Genomic DNA, 17,817 nt, shown 5'->3' with positions numbered 1-17,817 from the left:
CAACCTAGGCACTATGCACTAATCAACAAAATAAACTAAAATAACTAAAATAAATTTCAAACAATTAAAAAAAAACAACAATAAGAACAGAAATTCGTACTAAAAAAACAATGAACATAACATTCAAGAAAATAAGAACAAGAATAAAATAAAATGCACTTACCATGCATGAATGCTTTTTCAAACAGCAGAAATATCAATTTCATACCGCCTTTAACATGCTGCCACGTAATCACTATCCTATTTATATGACAGCCAGACACACTATCCAGAAAATTCATACTATGGTTCACAAATGAATGTTCAAAACCGTCTTTTCCTAAATCTTTGTAAGATTTCCATCCATCCGAAAAAATAGTTGTACCACTTTTTAATACACTGCATCAGCGTTGCCCTACTTCTATCATGCACAGTCACTAAAAATAATCTCCCAGACCTTCTTTCCACACCTCCAAATACCCACTGCCCCTCAACAGGGTGGCCACGATGATATTTCCTTTTGCCGAACTTCGATTCATCAACTTCCACCACTTTATCTTTCCACCCCTATCTTCTCAGAAGCATTATACAAAGCAGACTCGTTAACAACTCCAACATCGTACCTTTTAATACTAAATTTCCTTTGCACACAATCTAAAATAGGCGACTGAACTCTTGCCACCATGTCTCTCATTGCACCACAGGCCATTTCAAAACACACACGACACGAATCAACGCGCAATTACTCCAGCAAAAGATTTTTCAACGTCAACAGGGTTGCCATACAATACGCAATCGCGCCAAAAACCAGCGCAGAACACACATATCGCCACATTTGGTGATATTAAGTCGCATATGAGAGTAGAACCATATTTTAAATCATCAAAAATAGAAGATTAATAAGCTTCTTTAATATATGTTTGTCTGTTAGATGTAAGCTGCTCTTTCTTTAGTCTTAAGATATTTTGTTTTCTCAATTATTTAAATTTTTAAATTTTAATTAAATAAATGTTAATTATATGTTTGCGTTGACAATATGTGTGGTGATCATTCTAATAAGGGGGGAATATGGAGATTTCCAAGCCGGGTTTCGATAGCTGTCTGTCTACCACTAATGTTATCGTACTGTAAACGAAATACGGAGCTTTTTTTAAGCAATAACGGGAAAAAAAAAATATCTGGAGGTGCTGCACGAGGACTCCAGTTCTATGCTTTCTAAACTAAAAATGACAACGAGATGATTGGATTATTTAATTACGGCAAAGCACACGAGGGCTATTTGCCTAAAGAGAGGAATGGCTTCGTGGAGGACTTTCCAAGAGAAACTGGCTCGTATACACGTTACACATGGGGGAAACCACGAAAACGCCCATGCAACCAGCCCGTTCGCGGGATTCGAACCTCGGACCGAATTACCAGCGTTCAGCGTCTTTACCGCTCAGCCGTTGGTTGGCTGACAACGAGATGAATCACATAAATTTGGTTTCCGGGTTTTGTTTTCCTCCTTTTCTTAACATAGAGGATGTCTTTGGTTCAAAAGCCAGTAATGGGGCTACCACAGATCTTTAGCTACGCTCAACGCTAGATAAAACTTTTCCGAGAAATATGTTTCTCCCAACAATGATTTATTAGACAGGGTTTCTAACGCCAATCAGATATCCGGAAAGCGAAGATTCTCTGAAATGTTTTTTACGACGTGCACTCAACGAATAGCTTGCAGCTTTGATAACGTATTAAGAAAGCTCTAAAAGCAATAAGTCCACGCTTGGAAAATTTAGTTATCTAAATATTTTTCAAATAAAAGTTCAGCATTCACTTCATTATACAAATACAAATATTACAGTCATGCATCTTCACGAAACGCCCACCAGTGGTCGAGCGGTAAAGTCGCTGAACACTGATAATTAGGTCCCAGGTTCGAATCCCGCGAACAGACTGGCTGCATGAGAGTTTTCGTGGTTTTCCCGTGTGTAACGAGACAAAATTACCTAATGTCTCTACAAACTTACTCTAACTGTGAAGTAGGATGGACTTTATTTTGCACTTAAAATCGAACTGTTATACTGAGCTATGAATAGAAACGAACTGCACTATGATTGCTTATATAATATGAACAATATCTTGCACTCAGAACTGAACAGTTAAATTGAACAATGAATGAAATCGAACTGTCACATAATTGTTTATAGAGAATGAACTCCAGAACTATTTTTTTTTCCAGTTTCAAAATTTTATACAATTACAGTTTTAAAATTTTATTACCCAGTTGTATATATAGCATTGCTTGTCTTTATATTCTAAGAATGTTAATTTCCTTGCATTGATGTGTTAATCTTACTCTGAATATGTATTTCTTATCTGTATACAAATATGTATTTCTTACTGGAGGCATCTCATCCCTTAGGCAGATAGCTCTTGAGACCTTACCATAATCACATAACACAATCACAGTCTTTCCAAAATAAGACCAAATATTGTCAGTGGACACTTGACATATGTTGGTCAAAGCTGTGTATAATTGTACTATTATTATTATTATTATTCTAAGGTAATTAAGTCTATTATAGCTATTGCAGTGCTATTCAAAATGCGCGAGAAGTAAATTCTTTCAGTATACAGAGTTTCACCTGTCAAGATAGATCCTCCATCCTCGTTGATCACCAACGACAATGTTAAATAAGTTCAAAGACTACTTTCAGTCCTCGGCTTCGCTTGGTCTCCTGCGGATCGCTATGTCGTCGCAGTCGGGACTGCTTTTTCTCGCATATATTTGGATATATAGTGGAAATTTATTCAGAGCTTTAATTCGATTATCATTTAGTGTGATGCACTTGAAAACTACGTGAAAAGAAATTTGAACTCGCCTGTGGTTCAAATAAAGACATATCGGTATTTACGTGTTAACGGAGATAGACTGGTGGTAACTGGATGCAACTAGTTTTTCTTTATTTCGGGTGAAAATGTTTGACAGTCGCTTCTAAAATAGCTTCGAATGATTTTTTACTCTGACCTACAACTTTCTGCTGCCACATGAACTCCGCTAAATACCACTTCAAATGATGTCGTTTATACATCCCTATGTTTTGTGTTCCACCATTTTGAAGAACCTCAAACTCGCTCGATATTTTGTGTTGGAACACTGAAAGTTACTCGGTAATATATTATTTCTTATGAGAAACTTAATAGCATCACCCTCACCGTTTGATTGATCCCATAGATCCATGATCGAATTAGAAAACTCTTCTTTCCTAAAATTGAGGCTTATAGATGTAGTACTTAAAAACTTAGCGATGACATACGGTTACAATAGCAATTCTTTATGTTGCCAAAGTTGCCAACTATTCGCTCTGTTTGGCGAATTTTCACTTTTTCTTCGTTAATGTGAGATCCGAAATGTCTGTTTGGCTTCGATTCCAGGCGGGCTGGCTGCATGGACGTTTTCGTGGTTTTCCCCTTGTATAACGTGTATACGAGCCTGTTTCCCTTAAAATCCTCCACGTAGGCATTTCCCCTTAGGCAGATAGCCCTCGTGTGCTTTGCCATAATTAAATAAACCAAACTGAAATGTCTTTTACTTCTCAAAGTAAATTTTTTAATTAATTTTCGTTTATACATTTTTTTATTTCGTTTTCGTACGTTATCTGAGACCGTTTTGTTTTATCTGAGATCAATTAAAGATCTTGAGTAATACAAAGTAATTCAGATTTTTTTTAAAAAAAAGTGGTTTACAAATATAATAGAGTTTGAAGGAAACTTTCTGTTTCAAACTGGCATTCTGAATTAAAATTATGAGAGCTATTTTACTGTAAAATTTCATACTTTTCTTCAAATTATAAATCCGAATTTAAGTTAAAATTCGAGTAATGTCGATTTAAATTCTGACTACAGAAACCCTAAAACAAACCGGAGTACTAAGGTATTAACGTAACCAACTTGACGAAATCTGATGTTTTTTTTAGAGAAGAAAAATAATGTTTAGGTTCACATGATTATTAAATGTTTAAGTCATCATTCAGTTACAGAAACTTATTACATACATAAATATTATTACGCATACATTTTACATTCTGATTAGGTAATTGTAACAAAAATAATTTACTGAACCTGTTTACAAGCTTGTTTTTATTTCATTTGTTCGGAGGAAATTTCGTGGTGATCGCTTTAATAACAGATTCAAAACAGTTGTTCCCTTCAGCTATTGTGCGGCAAAATGCTGTATTATAATCCGCAGACATTTTAACGCATTTTCTTCCATCACTGGAAAATTCCACACCCATATATCTTAAATTCCAGTTTAAGGCAAAAAAGCCGCTATTCGTTTATAAAATACGTTGGTTCTTGAAATGCAACAAAAAGAATGCATATGGAAATGGTGACGTTGCTTGAATGAAGGATTCTTAGGAGCATGGTTGCCTAAAGAATGATTATGCGCATGGTTGCCAAAGTTTGGACCGTTCTGAAAATTTGACTTCTAAGGTGGTCGCAATAGTACATAAGTATCCAAACCAGTATTTCATATTATTTTGAAAACAATATCTTCCAAAATTAGTTAAGTACTTATTTTCAACGATTATTTCGAACAGTGTATGTATTTGTTAATTTTTCTAATTTTGTTATTCGAAATTTTTATTTATTTATTTATTATTATTATTTAGGTTTCTCTATGCGCCAAAGTTCTCCGATATAGTCAGTGTAGGAGAGAAGAAAGACCATGGTGCTGTTGCCAAGAAAGCTGCCGTGGGAAAAAAGAAGAAAAATGTGGTTTTCAGACCAGGAGACATCATTGGCCGGGATGATGAACTGGACTCTACAACCGAATGCCATTCCCAACTTAAGCCATTTTTGAAAAGGAATGAAATAATCCACAGAAACCATTTATATTCCGTTAAGGAAAGCGACGATGGAACATCCTCACCTGATAATCCCAGTCGACAAACGTCTGATACTCATTCCAGCGATGACGCCAACAGTGACTTCTTGCAGACTGCCGATTCGGGAATAGGAGAGGAGTTACAAGACACAGGTTCCCCTCATGCTAGTATTTTCGATAGGCCTGGTTTCGGTACAGTTACCTTCCGTAACGCTATTATCAACCTCACCACTCTCACCAACAGTAATAACACACATGAGAACTTTGAAAAGAACCGTGGCGAGCTATCATGTCGAAACTCAAAGAGCGAGTTTTCTACACTCAATGACAGCATAGGCAGTGCAAGCAGTTTGGTGCGTCGGCATATAACGTGGGAAGACGAGTGCGAGGCTGACGATTACGACGATGCTGATGATGACGCTACCGATGATGATGTTACAGATGAAGAGGATTGTGATGCTACCGAGCCCTTGTCCCTCTTCCTCACTTCTATTGGTCTGAGCGAATACATGCCTTTGTTTCAGACCGAAAGAATTGATCTTGAATCATTGTCCCTGCTTTCTGAAGAAGATTTGAAAGCCTTGGGCATGCCCTTAGGCCCAAGGAGGAAATTAGGAAAGGCCCTCCAGCAACGAATCAAAATATTGGAAGAACCCGGAATAGTGCAAGATAGTCGCTTATAATGAATTTATGAAATTTTCGAAAGGACTTTTCAGATACATTACAGTACATAAAAATACGTTGTAATACATATTTAAAATACTGGTGTCCTTCAGGCTAGGTGCCTGTAATGAATTCACAGCCAGTTTTATACGAGATGAAAGATGCAATAATATATTACAATGAAATTGAACTTTTTTATGCTGAAAGGCTAGAATAAAAGAACTTGTGTTGCTCAAAGTATTTATAATATAATCATAGAGTATTTTGTAGGCATACGACATTTTGACTATTTGTTGTTAAGACACTATTGAATTTTGAAGTTATACATTTTGCAGTAATATTATTATTTAAATAATGCTGGATGTTCATTAATTTAAGGCAGTTGACGTGCTCTTAAACAGACTGTCCCATATTTGCGGTGTCCAAATATGTCCCATATTTGCGGTGTAGTTTATGCAGCTTTGATTCTTGGTAACAGATCTCAGATGGAACAAAATGTCTATATTTTCTGACACATGTGTTGATGTCTTCATATTTACCTCCACGTTTTCGCAATCATATTAATCCTCTCGTTCAGAAATTCGAAAATCTTTCGGTCGTAAGGATTGACCTTCACTCTTCATAGAGAATTTGTAAATATGAATTCTTCATACAGAATTTTAAATACGAATTGGTAATTGTCAAGTCAACAAAATGCCAAAAGTATACGAAGTCACTAACGTTAAGAAAATAATTTGCTGACCACTGCACGTGCGATATTGAAATGTTATTTTGCACAAAATGCTCAAAAAGCAACGTTATGGCACCCTACAAGTATTATCACATCAAGAAAATACGGCTATTAATGAAATGCTGTATCTTATCCTGAAATTTTCACTACATGCCGAAAGAGAGTGCCATATGCTACCTATTTATGCCTGCATTTGCAGAAGAAAATTACTGGCTTGTATACTACAGAATTTTGAACACGTAATTTTAATGTTAGACCACTGAGGGCAAAAGGGCTAATATACATTAATTAAATTTATTAATACCAGCATCCGATTAGTAATTGTTTTGCTAAATCGCTTTGCTTGAGGTGTCCGAGTCGTCGTTAATGTCGTTCGTGTTCACTTCGTGGACATATCATCTTCAGTTCAGTTCAAATCATCACTCAGCAAAAGCAATAATTTTTTATTTAAAGCTAACAAAATATGCAATCTTTTCCCTCTCCCATCCAGGCAGGTAATGAATTACAATAGAAGAAATAAAGTCAGGGCGCTACTGAGAAGGGTTACTTGAGAATAGTTGTGTACTTAAATATATAGCTGCGTAAAATTCTACGAGTAATGAACACATCCAGAAGTTGGAAGAATTGAGAAAGTGAGAAAGAAAAGCTATTAGGCCCAAAGTGCTTGTTTTTTCCCTTCAGTGCTGTCAGTCTTATTTTGTGATTAGAAGCTGAAGGTGAAATGGGACTTACTTTCAGCTCGTTTGATAAATCTAATTAAGTTGGATGATCAATTGTACATAATTTTAGAGATTATATGAAGCTGGAATCTCAAGGCGATTACAAGTTTTCATTTTCGGCTGAATTTGTTTCAGCGAAATCTTGCTTTCATCATCTACACGTATCGATGTATACGCGGAAACATGCAGTAATTTTACTCCTTTTTACTTAATTACCAGTTATAGCATAAAATAATCATATTTTTATATTACATTTTTGTATAAGTTTAAGTTTTATTTTTTTATTTATTTGTGATATATTTTTAAATAAATAAAAAAATAAAACTTAAACTTATATAGAATATATTATATAAACTTATATAGAATTATATATTAATATATATAAACTATATATAAACTTATATAGAATTATATATTAGTAGAAATTTTGCAAGATGTTTTCGGATTCATGACTTAATAGTAGAGCTGACAGAATTAAAATATTTCAATAAGGTCCTTTTGTACCAAAATCTGTAATATTAAGTATATTTTTGTTACTTACGTATTATCCCATCAACTGTGAAAGTTGGCTATTATCAAACCATGATATTTTGCGGAGATCTTGTCAAAGCTGCGTCAATTGTTTCTGAGGAATTCTGAAGGAACAAACGCCTCTTTATTTAATAACAATCAATAACCGATCCACTTCGTTTTTGCGCTTCTTAAAAAGATTTTCATCAATTTCTACTATTTTGTTAGGCTCTCTGGTTTCTCCAGAAGCTAAGTAATAACTTCTGTTTTTACCAGAAGCTGTGAGTACAAACTTCTCGCAGATAATTGCTCTAATCTATTACTGTTTCGTCGGCCAAATTCGTCTGACCTCACAGTCTCAATTAATACACTTTTTTTAGGGTAGGATCCCGTAACTTTCATTGTCTGCGTTCTATAGAATTAAGGTTCCAAATTTTAATATATTTTTATTTCAAAATGTAAAGAAAAAAACAGCAATAACAGTAAATCTATATCTTCCATTCGTAAAAACCAAACGTGGCTTATTAAATGGTGCTAAATCGCTCTACATGGCAACAGTTTTACAGTCGATGGGATAATATGTTAGTACCATATTTCTTTAACCAATTTTAGAACTACCTTTCATTCTCCCTGTCAATTCAGCAATTTGTACAGTGTAGTTGAGAAACATGGTGGCATTGCATTATCGTAATTTATTCATATAAATGAGTTGTACAAGCAAAATACTGAAATTGTTTTAGAAAAATTAATTAGATACATGATATACATTGTTAACTTATAATTTAAGCAGTTATTTTCAGCTACATCAAATTACTTTCGTAATGAAATAAGCCGAAATAATCTTTCAAAATTGCTTGACAAGCATTCAAAGAATACCGGAACTTGTTCAAAAATACCCTAACTACTAAGTGATGTCGCTATGCACGAAGTTCCTGACTTTTCGATGTCTTTGTTGCTAATTAGTTCAACTAGATGATCTACCACAGTGGTCTCATACTGGCATCCGCCGAAGCAATTTTATGCGGTCCGCGAAGACATTTTAATTATGTATTTGTTGCAAATACGTTGTTGAAAGATTTCAAAATTTTAGTTATTGGAAGTCCAAGTTATATTATTTACATTTCAATTGAAAACGAACATGAATAACGCACCAGAAATTTCATAAAAGAAACTAATAAGTTTACTGTATGAAATAAATTTGATTTGAAAATGCAGATTTTATTAACTTTTATTCATACTGATCAAAATATATATATATATATATATATATATAAAAAAAAAAAAAAAAACTCAACTATGAATTTTTGCATTAAAAGAATCACTTTGTTTGGGAATACATTTATAAGTGGACAAATTTTTGCGCAAATGAAATTAATAATAAAAAATGCAATTGTCCGATGAGCATCTACAATCCGTGGTGAAAATAATTGTTCTCCAAGGCTACAAATTTTTCAGAATCGAAACGCCATCGAGTATCAAGCTTATAATAGTAAGAAAGAAAGAAGTTTATGATTATTTAAAACATACATAAACGTATGTATTTTTTTTTATCTATGCGCCGAAAAAAATTTCATAAATAAGAGAAAGAAATTAGATTGTTATTATTTATTCTCCAGTTTTGTTCCCCACTTGGTAGATTTTCTTTCAAACTTTAGAAAGTTTTCCTAATATGTTTATTTTTAGTTTAAATTAAAATGAGTTACTTCATAATTCATTAAACATATTAAAATTATCCGAAAAAAGTGCCAGTGTAGGATTTTAATATTAAACTATCAATATATTTGAATTACAAAGTGTAACTGACAAAATTGTTTAGCAGGTACCAAACTTTAGATTTCTGATACAAAATAAATATGAATTTTTTTCCTTTCCTTTTTTGCTTTATTATTATTGTTTATGTATGTTTTAATAAATATTTAGTAAGTGAAGTTTCTTTTTTGGTTAACAGAATTTTTCAGTTATTAAAAAGTAAAAAAAAATGACTTGTCAGCTGTTTTATGATTATGCATTCGGCCCGCATGCAGTTTAAGACCACTGATCAACCAGACTGTGATTCCTCTTCACATTCTGTGCCTTTCTTACACATCTTATACCATTAAAATTCTTCTGATTTAGATAAAATGTTCCCCTTAAATCCTTTTTGAAACGTTTCAAACATTTTTAAAATAGAAATTCAATCTCGGAAAAAAAATTCAATGCATGTTCTTTGCTAAATGACATTCGCCATTTCAAGCAAATACAAAAGTTAAAAAATGTGCTTCTCCTTAAGAGAGAATTTATTTGCCAACGATAAAAAGGAAATGAAATACAAATTATCCATGAACATCCTAACAACTTCTTGGGAAAAAAAAAAAGTAATCAATATCTTGCTTACTTCTTTTTTTTAAATGAATCATTTGATCACAGTAATAAAGCAAATAAAATATCCGAAAAAACAATATACAGTCAAGAAATTAAAGAATATCGATGATTCCATATCCATCTTCATTCGTAAAACCGTTTCGCTTAAAATGAACCTCACTCATAAACTCATTTTCTTACTCATTTCTTCTTTTAGTTGAAACAATCATCAGCGGCCGAAGAAAACAATTACAGATAACTTATATTGTAAGTGACTTGCGTAACCTTTGTGTTTTTGAATAATAATGATATCTTCCTACAAGAAAAGCTGCGTATACTGCTGAAGGTTTTGAATTTATTAACTGTGATCTGCATGAAAAAGTAAGATAAGAAATGACGATTAAGATGAAATGATTATACAAACATAATTTAGAAAAATCGCATCATGTATATGTATGTTTTTTATCACGTAATGAAATACTATATATTTAGCATATTCATTATGAAAGTAACAATTGAAATATGGCTATACTAGTGGATTTATGCATTATTAAATTCTACCATGTGATGTGGTGACTCCCCTGGTATTTCAACAAACATTCGATGAATTTTATGCTGTTTGTACACAAGGAAATGAAGACAAATTTTAATTTCTTACGTTATTGTTCTCTATTGAATATCAGCAAAAATTTGTATACAGACTCAAACATTAATTTAATGTTTTTTGCATATGAATATGTTAATAAATTCATATATTATGAATTGATGTGATTGATTTACTTGTCTGTAATTTTTTTTATATGTATGTTACCGTGAAAGACCGAAATTGAAGAATGTCGACTTTCACCGGAGAATGTCAACATTCACCAAATACATCGATGAAAGATCGAATATTTCTTTACATTCTTGTACATTCGGACCCTCACCGGTGTATGTCGACAATCACAGATATGCTCTGGTGTAGGTCGAAAAGAGAGGAGTATATGTACACGCTGCCATTCCAAAAGGAAGTGTTCCACAAATAAATGCAGTTGTAAAAGCAAGGGCCTCTTGTGCAATTCAAAGTGTCATAATAGTTTAAGTTGTTGCAATAAATAAGATTTGAATCGCATAATTTGGTAAGTTTATAACTTCTATTATTTTCCTTTCTCATTTTGAATGTACTGTGTGTTTTAAGTTCTTATATTCTTAAGTTCTTATTCTGAGTCTCAAGTGCATTTTTTCGCGAATGAATTACGGAGAAGGAAATATAATATTCTTATACGTTCAACATTCACCATTAGTACATGGTGAATGTCGACATTCACCGGTGTAAGTCAGAAATAAGAGTATTTGGAAAATATTTCGGACATACACCAAGCGACTATGTGAATGTTGACATTCACCGGTGAAAGTCGACATTCTCCAAATTTCGGTGTTTCACCGTAACATGTATACGTCATGAAATTTAAATGAAAAGAACGGAAGTTCAGAATAATTAGCTTATAAAAATCATTGTTATATCAAACTTGAAAATTGGAACGTAATAGTATTCCAGGCCTTTTAGCAAGAAATTGCTATTTACCTAAGCTTTGGAACTGCAACCTTAAGGCGGTGGCATTAGATAAGGTGTTAAGAGCGGGAAACGCTTTCGCCTATAGGGCAAAAAAAAAAAAGAAAGTGAAATTTGTGTTGCCATCTGAACAACATCACACAGAACGTTGTTATATGAGAAAACGATTTTAAACAAATAGCCTTGGTTCAGACATTATTTCTCATTTTAATATTACAGTGAGCTCACATCAAGACATTTTTCACAAAATTATAGCTTGTTCTACTAATTTATCAAAAACAAAGTGTTGTTCCCAGGTACATCTCTTAAATCTAAGCATGTTTATTCATAAATGCAGTAGACAGTAGATTTATCTGTAGAACATAGCGTTTAAATGACGTACCTGACCATGCTTAACATTCGTCTTGGATAAAAACGAGACAAATACGTTGATTAGTTGTAAAAATTTACAATCCGGTGCCCCTTAATATCTTTTTTTCCCTCTGCCAAAAAGCAATGTTTCCAAGATGGCTGTGGCCCAAAACAACGCCGTAAACATCCCAGTATGGACGCCAGTTTCATGAAATTTATACATCGGGGATAGATTCACTGATCGAAGCCTTAATTACGAGGCAATAATAGGCTTTTCAGCAGTCGGAGAAAATCGTAGTTCCAGGTATGATTTTCAAAAAATCACCTCCAATAAAGTCTCTTTCGTGTGATCATCCACATCCTCAGAACAACTTCCATCTCCTCTTTTCAGTGTCACTAAACACCCGCTTTCTATATCCCTTTTACTCCTATTATATTTCCTTTTACCAAATCTACTTTCATCAATTTTCACAACCATACCAGTGCCAGTATGCTGGTGAAGAAGTATTTAGAAAAATGAATCATTTCATTCTTTCTCATCCATACATCCATACACACATTTCTGTTCAAAAATTCCTCTAATAAGCCACAGTTTTATTCGAATTTTTATTCACCTCATTCATAAACAGATTCGTTCCAGTTTCAGACACTCACAAATAGCAAAAAATTAAATATCAGTTATACTCAACTTGCTTTCTTCCATCCACGTAACCTTTTTTACAGACTCCTTGCAATGATGAGCACATTGCTGCATTCTTTCGGGTTGGTGGATTTGGAGTGATTAACTTGATGAAGAATGAAAGCACAATTTATTGGCCTGTATTACTCAGGACAGCTCTCAAAAAAAACGTTTACAGTCGCCGAAAAACTACAACAAACACGCTGAAACAATCAGCAAGATAGCCTTCAGGCTATACTGGTATAATGGTGAAGACAGCTTCACGGCAAAGCACTAGAGTACAGCTCCCGACTCGGTCGTTCGCTCTCGGCGCTGAACGCACAAGACTGTTACTCTGCCTACAGACGTGGTTTATATAGCTTTCGGCCTCCCTTCGAGAACATTCTGGGGCAAACCGGTAAGAATTCGTTCTAGAATGTTCTCCAAACGGCTATGGCATATCACCGATTTTGTTACCAAAATTTCGCGCCAAATATGGCAATTCTGTCTTCCCTTGCCATTTTCTGGAAACCCTAAACCTTCTTTGCGGGGAACCTATCTTACCGCGGTTGGGCATTTCGTAACACTGCTCCCTCCCCAGGACTGCACGTACCGGACAGTACAATACTTGATCAGAAACGAAATTTGATACAAACAAAAGGTAATAAAACAATTAAATGAGATAACTAAAGAAACAAATATTTACACTATTTACAAGTTATACATACAAATTAACCAGGTACCAATTTTAAATTTTATAAATTAAAGTTCAGAATGAATTTTAGCCTCAGGCTTTACATTAAGTTATACTTGGTCAAATACTCTTTCACTGCAGTTCTCAGATTATTTCTGTTATGCATATCACAGTCTGAAAAATCAGTCCTTTCAGACTTTTCATCCCTATGAAGAACTGAATTGTTTCTTCACCACTCTGTTGGTTATTTGCATCATGTGTACAGTTCACTTCGGTACTTTTAACATTTGATACATGCTTATTTACCTCTATTTTCTGAAAACCAGTTCCCATGTTTGCATCAGAGTTATGAACAGAATCCGATCTTTTACATACAGAAGTATTCTGGTTTAGAATTAAGTTTGTGTCTGTACAAATTGTATTATGAGAAACATACTTAATCTGAGAAGTGGTTGTATTTTCGTGCAATACCGGAACACTGCCAAGCTGTACATCAGCTTCTCCCATCTCTGCATCACATGAACTTTCAGATGGTTTAATATTTGCTAACTGCCAGTTCGTCACTTCAGTTTCTACGAACTTAACAGTCGCATTTTCACTTTCTTCCACCTCTACTTCAGGCACTTGAGAATCAAAAGCTTCTTTCCCGTCTTTTATTTCTTCATGTTTTCGTTCTTCTTCTTTAATTCCGTTAGATGTTTCATCCATCATTTCTTGATCTTTCTCAAACACTTCACCAGCTACTTTTTTCATTTCTTCATCCTTCGAGTCTTTCAAGCGCCAATTCTATCATTTCCTCATCTTCTTATTACGGCTCCAGTTTCTTCTTGTAAGCTCTACTTTCATCTGTTGGAATTGCTGCAGCAGCTTTTCTTGTTCGACTTTTATTTCGGTTTTCATCTCTTCCAGTCTGGCTTTTACAGTTGCTAAGAAGTCCGTCAACTTCATTTTCTCCGCTATGGCTTTTCCCTGTAGGCGGGTCATTGGCATTCATTCGCAAAACCCATTCCTGACACCAGTTGTTGCGTTCTTACGGGTTCGTGGATTTGGAGTGATTAACAATAAAACTTGATGAAGAATGAAAACAATTTATTAGCCAGTATTACTCAGAACAGCTTCAAAAACACGTTTACAGTCGTCGAAAAACTGCCACAAGCACGTTCAAACAATCAGCAACGCAGCCATTAGGCTATAAAGGTGAAGACAGCTTCAAGATCGATTACAGATCCCGACTCAATAGTTCGCTCTTGGAGCTCAACACACTCGACGACGCACTACGGTATACTAGGCTCTCACTTCGCGTACAGGCAGGGTTTATATAGCTTTTCGCCTGCTTTCGAGAACATTCTGAGGCAAACCGGTAAGAATTCGTTCTAGAATGTTCTGCATTCGGCTATGGCATATCGTTGATTTTGTCGCCAAATGAGCGATTTCGCGCCACATATGGCAATTCTGTCTTCTCTTGTCATTTTCTGGAAACCCTAAACCTGCTTTGCGGGGAAGCTATCTTAGCGCGACTGAGCAATTTATTTTTATATAATTTTGTTTTCTTTGACTATGCAGTTCTCCTTAGAAAGTCCTCCACGAAGGCATCCCTCCCCTTAGGTAGATAGCCCTCGAGGCTTTGCCATAATCACACACACATTTTCTTTGACTATGAATGCATGTAGGGGAAAGATATTAGCGCATCTGAGATTCATTCAAAATATCAATTTAAAATGTATGATTAATGAATTGAAAAAGCAGTATAAAATCTTAGATGGTTCAGAGGAACGAAACATGTATTTGGAACTTATTCATCAACTTGGTTTAAGGCTTCAAAAACACTTTTCTCTTGACAAGCTCTGTTTGAAGTGTTTAAACAAAGGAGATTAATTTTTCGGGCAATTTTATTGCACCTTGTATTTTTAGAGTCTGTTGCTGTGTGTTTTTAAGATTTTGTTTAATCACTTTTGTTTTTTACTTTGTACTCTTTATTACCGTTACTCGGTCTTTGTAAACATTCTCCAAGATAAAAATAGGTTGGTCTTAAAAAGATTTAAGTACTTTAGTTCCAAAGAATATGTATTTTTTTTGTAACTAAATTTATATTTAATTTACGTTCCAACTTTTTACTCCACTATGAATTTATACTGTACATATATATACAGTATAAATATACAGTACCACACTGTATATATATGTAAACGTACATGTATATTCATATATACTGTATATGAATATTTCTGTAAGCAGCTTAGCAATTTTCTTATCATCTGCGAATTTGTTTTAATTCTTTTTGAGTATTTAAGTTTATTTTTGTATTGGCAAAACTGTTATGTAGAAAAGGCGTTTCAAATTTTCAGAGTTACAAATAATTTAAAGTAATAAATTTCAGCGCCTCGATTAATTTGAAACGGACAAAAACATAATTAATTTGCAAGAAAAAGAAGATTTTATCGTTGAACAACCTTTCATCCTCTTGAAAATGTTTTGAATCTTACATTGATAGTAACTGCTCTTTTTCTTCTTGTATTTTTTGTTGCCGCTCTATTCTCTTTCCTACGAGCAATTCAAAACAATTTCACAGTTATCAAAATATTCCTCTTTAAAAACTGAAAACTGCAGCAGTTGGATGAGGCCTCGCAGCATCTTACGTGAACCAGAATGTCGCGGATTATTCAACTAAAGCACCTTCAATGGCCTCAAAATCTTGCAAAGTTTGAATATATCGTTTTGAAGTGACTGCATCACGTAGAAAAAAGGGTTTAATTATATCCTCTTTTCTTGAAACAGCTACCCATGCATTCACTCCTTGAGAACAAAGTGATTTGTGAAACACACACATGAGGTTGCCAGTTCCTCAAATTCGCCGATTTTGCTTATTGACGAATTCATTAGAAATCAAGTTCACATTAACATTGCCACCGTCAATCGTTTTCTAGCATTTAATTCGCAAACGTGTTTCTTTTCCCAACGGATACGATATGAAGCGGTTGCTGTGCTTGAATTTTGTACGGGAACAAAACAGTCATTCACACATTATCTTATGTACCGTCGTTTTGCTGAACTGAAATGCAGCTGAAATTTTCCGGAGAGATTTTCTAGGGAAGCGTACAACTGCTTCCTCAATGACCTTACATTTGCTTCTGTAACAGCCGAAGCCGACCAGTGTAGTCCAACAATTCCAACTTTCTAATCCGCAACTCTAACTGTTTGTTTGAATTTCGTATACAATGTTTTTATTGTATTCGGCTGCGGACTATTAACGACTTAAGAATGTGCACTAAAAGTTTCTTGTTGCTGTAATACTCTCTCTCAATCGGTGGAATTCCAATACAAGAAAATCTTTTCGCCTTTGACGAATATCTCATTTTCAATACTCTCCTACAGAATCTGCTGTTCAGCTCTCTACAGCTCGTCCAGTCATAGATAACAATCCCTTTTGTACTTTATTAATCCCTTTTGATGATTTGCATATACCAAAACTAGACAGAACGGTAGAAGGGACTTGCAACGCCATCTGTCGGGAAAGTTTCGAACTAAAACCAGAAACGGAGAAACAATTATGCCCTGTCACATGAATTTCCTGCAAGACATTTTTTTAAAAAAGCCTTAACCGTTTTTTTTTTTTTTTTTTTTTTAAATTTTTGAAAATATATATTTTTCCATATTATATTACTTAACACATTTTTGTCAGAGATTTATTTAAAATAATAACATAATTCAACGAAACTTAATTTATCCTATTTAATGCAATCATGTACCCAATATTTTTTAAATAACAACATACATATTAGTTTTCATAGCGCCCAAAACTAACTGAATCAGAATAGCAAATATAACGTACTTTTTCCAGTCGATGTTGTCAATCACGTACGTATAATTAATATGAAAATGAAATAATAAACATTAAACTATTAATATAATTTTTAGAAATAAATAAAAAGCATTTTAAAAATAATATTCGATACTGCCATCCATAAAACAGGAGAATAAACATGCGAGAAGTGAAAACTATTTGACCAAAAATTTGGAACCTTTTTTACAACTCAATCTTTTACAAGTGAAGATATCTGGAGCAAATATTGTTACCTCATCAAGGTACATCTCAAATATCAAGGAGGTTAGAATAGAAGGAGGGAGGGTTCGCAGTTTCCTCCACTATCGGGGAATGAAACTCCACCGAACAAGCGGCGTCCATGTTTGTAACTTCAAAACATTGTATTACGGCAATAAAGCATATGTGTTTTTAAGCTGCTCCGTGCATGTATTTTCCACTAAAAATATTTAACATTTATAATGAAATATTTCGCTATTGTGATTTTTTTGTTTTAAAGTTATAAAGATGATATCCTTTGATGATACGTACAGAAAATGATTAAGAAATAGTTCGAAATCTAAAGGCATGTGCATAACATTAAAGCCTTTAAAAATAATGTTTCTGCATATTTCAAGAATTTTTTTAGGTTTTATTAGCAACCTGTTGGATGTACTTTCCAATTTTTTCTTTAAGAAGTGATATTTCTGATTTATTCACAATATTGTAATTTATTAAAGAATCATTTAAAATATTTTAACCTGAAATTAATAGCAGATCTAAAAAAATAGTCACAAGTTGCATTTTTTAAAAAATGAAAGTTTTAAATAGATTCTTTTCACAACCAACAACCTTATAATAACAAGAAAATAAATATTAATAAAATAAAACAGATTTCTGTGAATTCAGTTTATGCGCGTTTCATATTTATGAATCTTAAAGAATTCTGTAA

At 33.8% G+C, this 17,817-nt stretch overlaps 1 protein-coding gene across 1 annotated transcript in view; it reads left to right on the top strand.

Annotated features, from left to right (window-relative positions):
- LOC146994988 (pre-mRNA splicing regulator USH1G-like) overlaps positions 1 to 10,577 on the top strand; it is a 208,096-nt gene extending 197,519 nt beyond the window's left edge. The window contains exon 3 of the mRNA XM_085825007.1: positions 4,635 to 10,577. Within this exon, the coding sequence (XP_085681133.1) occupies positions 4,635 to 5,532 (898 nt within the window). The 3' untranslated portion in view covers positions 5,533 to 10,577. The remainder of the gene's footprint in view (positions 1 to 4,634) is intronic.
- The last annotated feature ends 7,240 nt before the right edge of the window (positions 10,578 to 17,817 follow it).

This window comes from Stegodyphus dumicola, chromosome 10 (assembly GCF_044657685.1).
Source record: "Stegodyphus dumicola isolate Sdum_Otavi_A_Nest chromosome 10, ASM4465768v1".
NCBI lineage: Eukaryota > Metazoa > Arthropoda > Arachnida > Araneae > Eresidae > Stegodyphus > Stegodyphus dumicola.
Note: the sequence above shows the minus strand (reverse complement) of the source record. Positions and strands in the feature narration are given on the sequence as shown.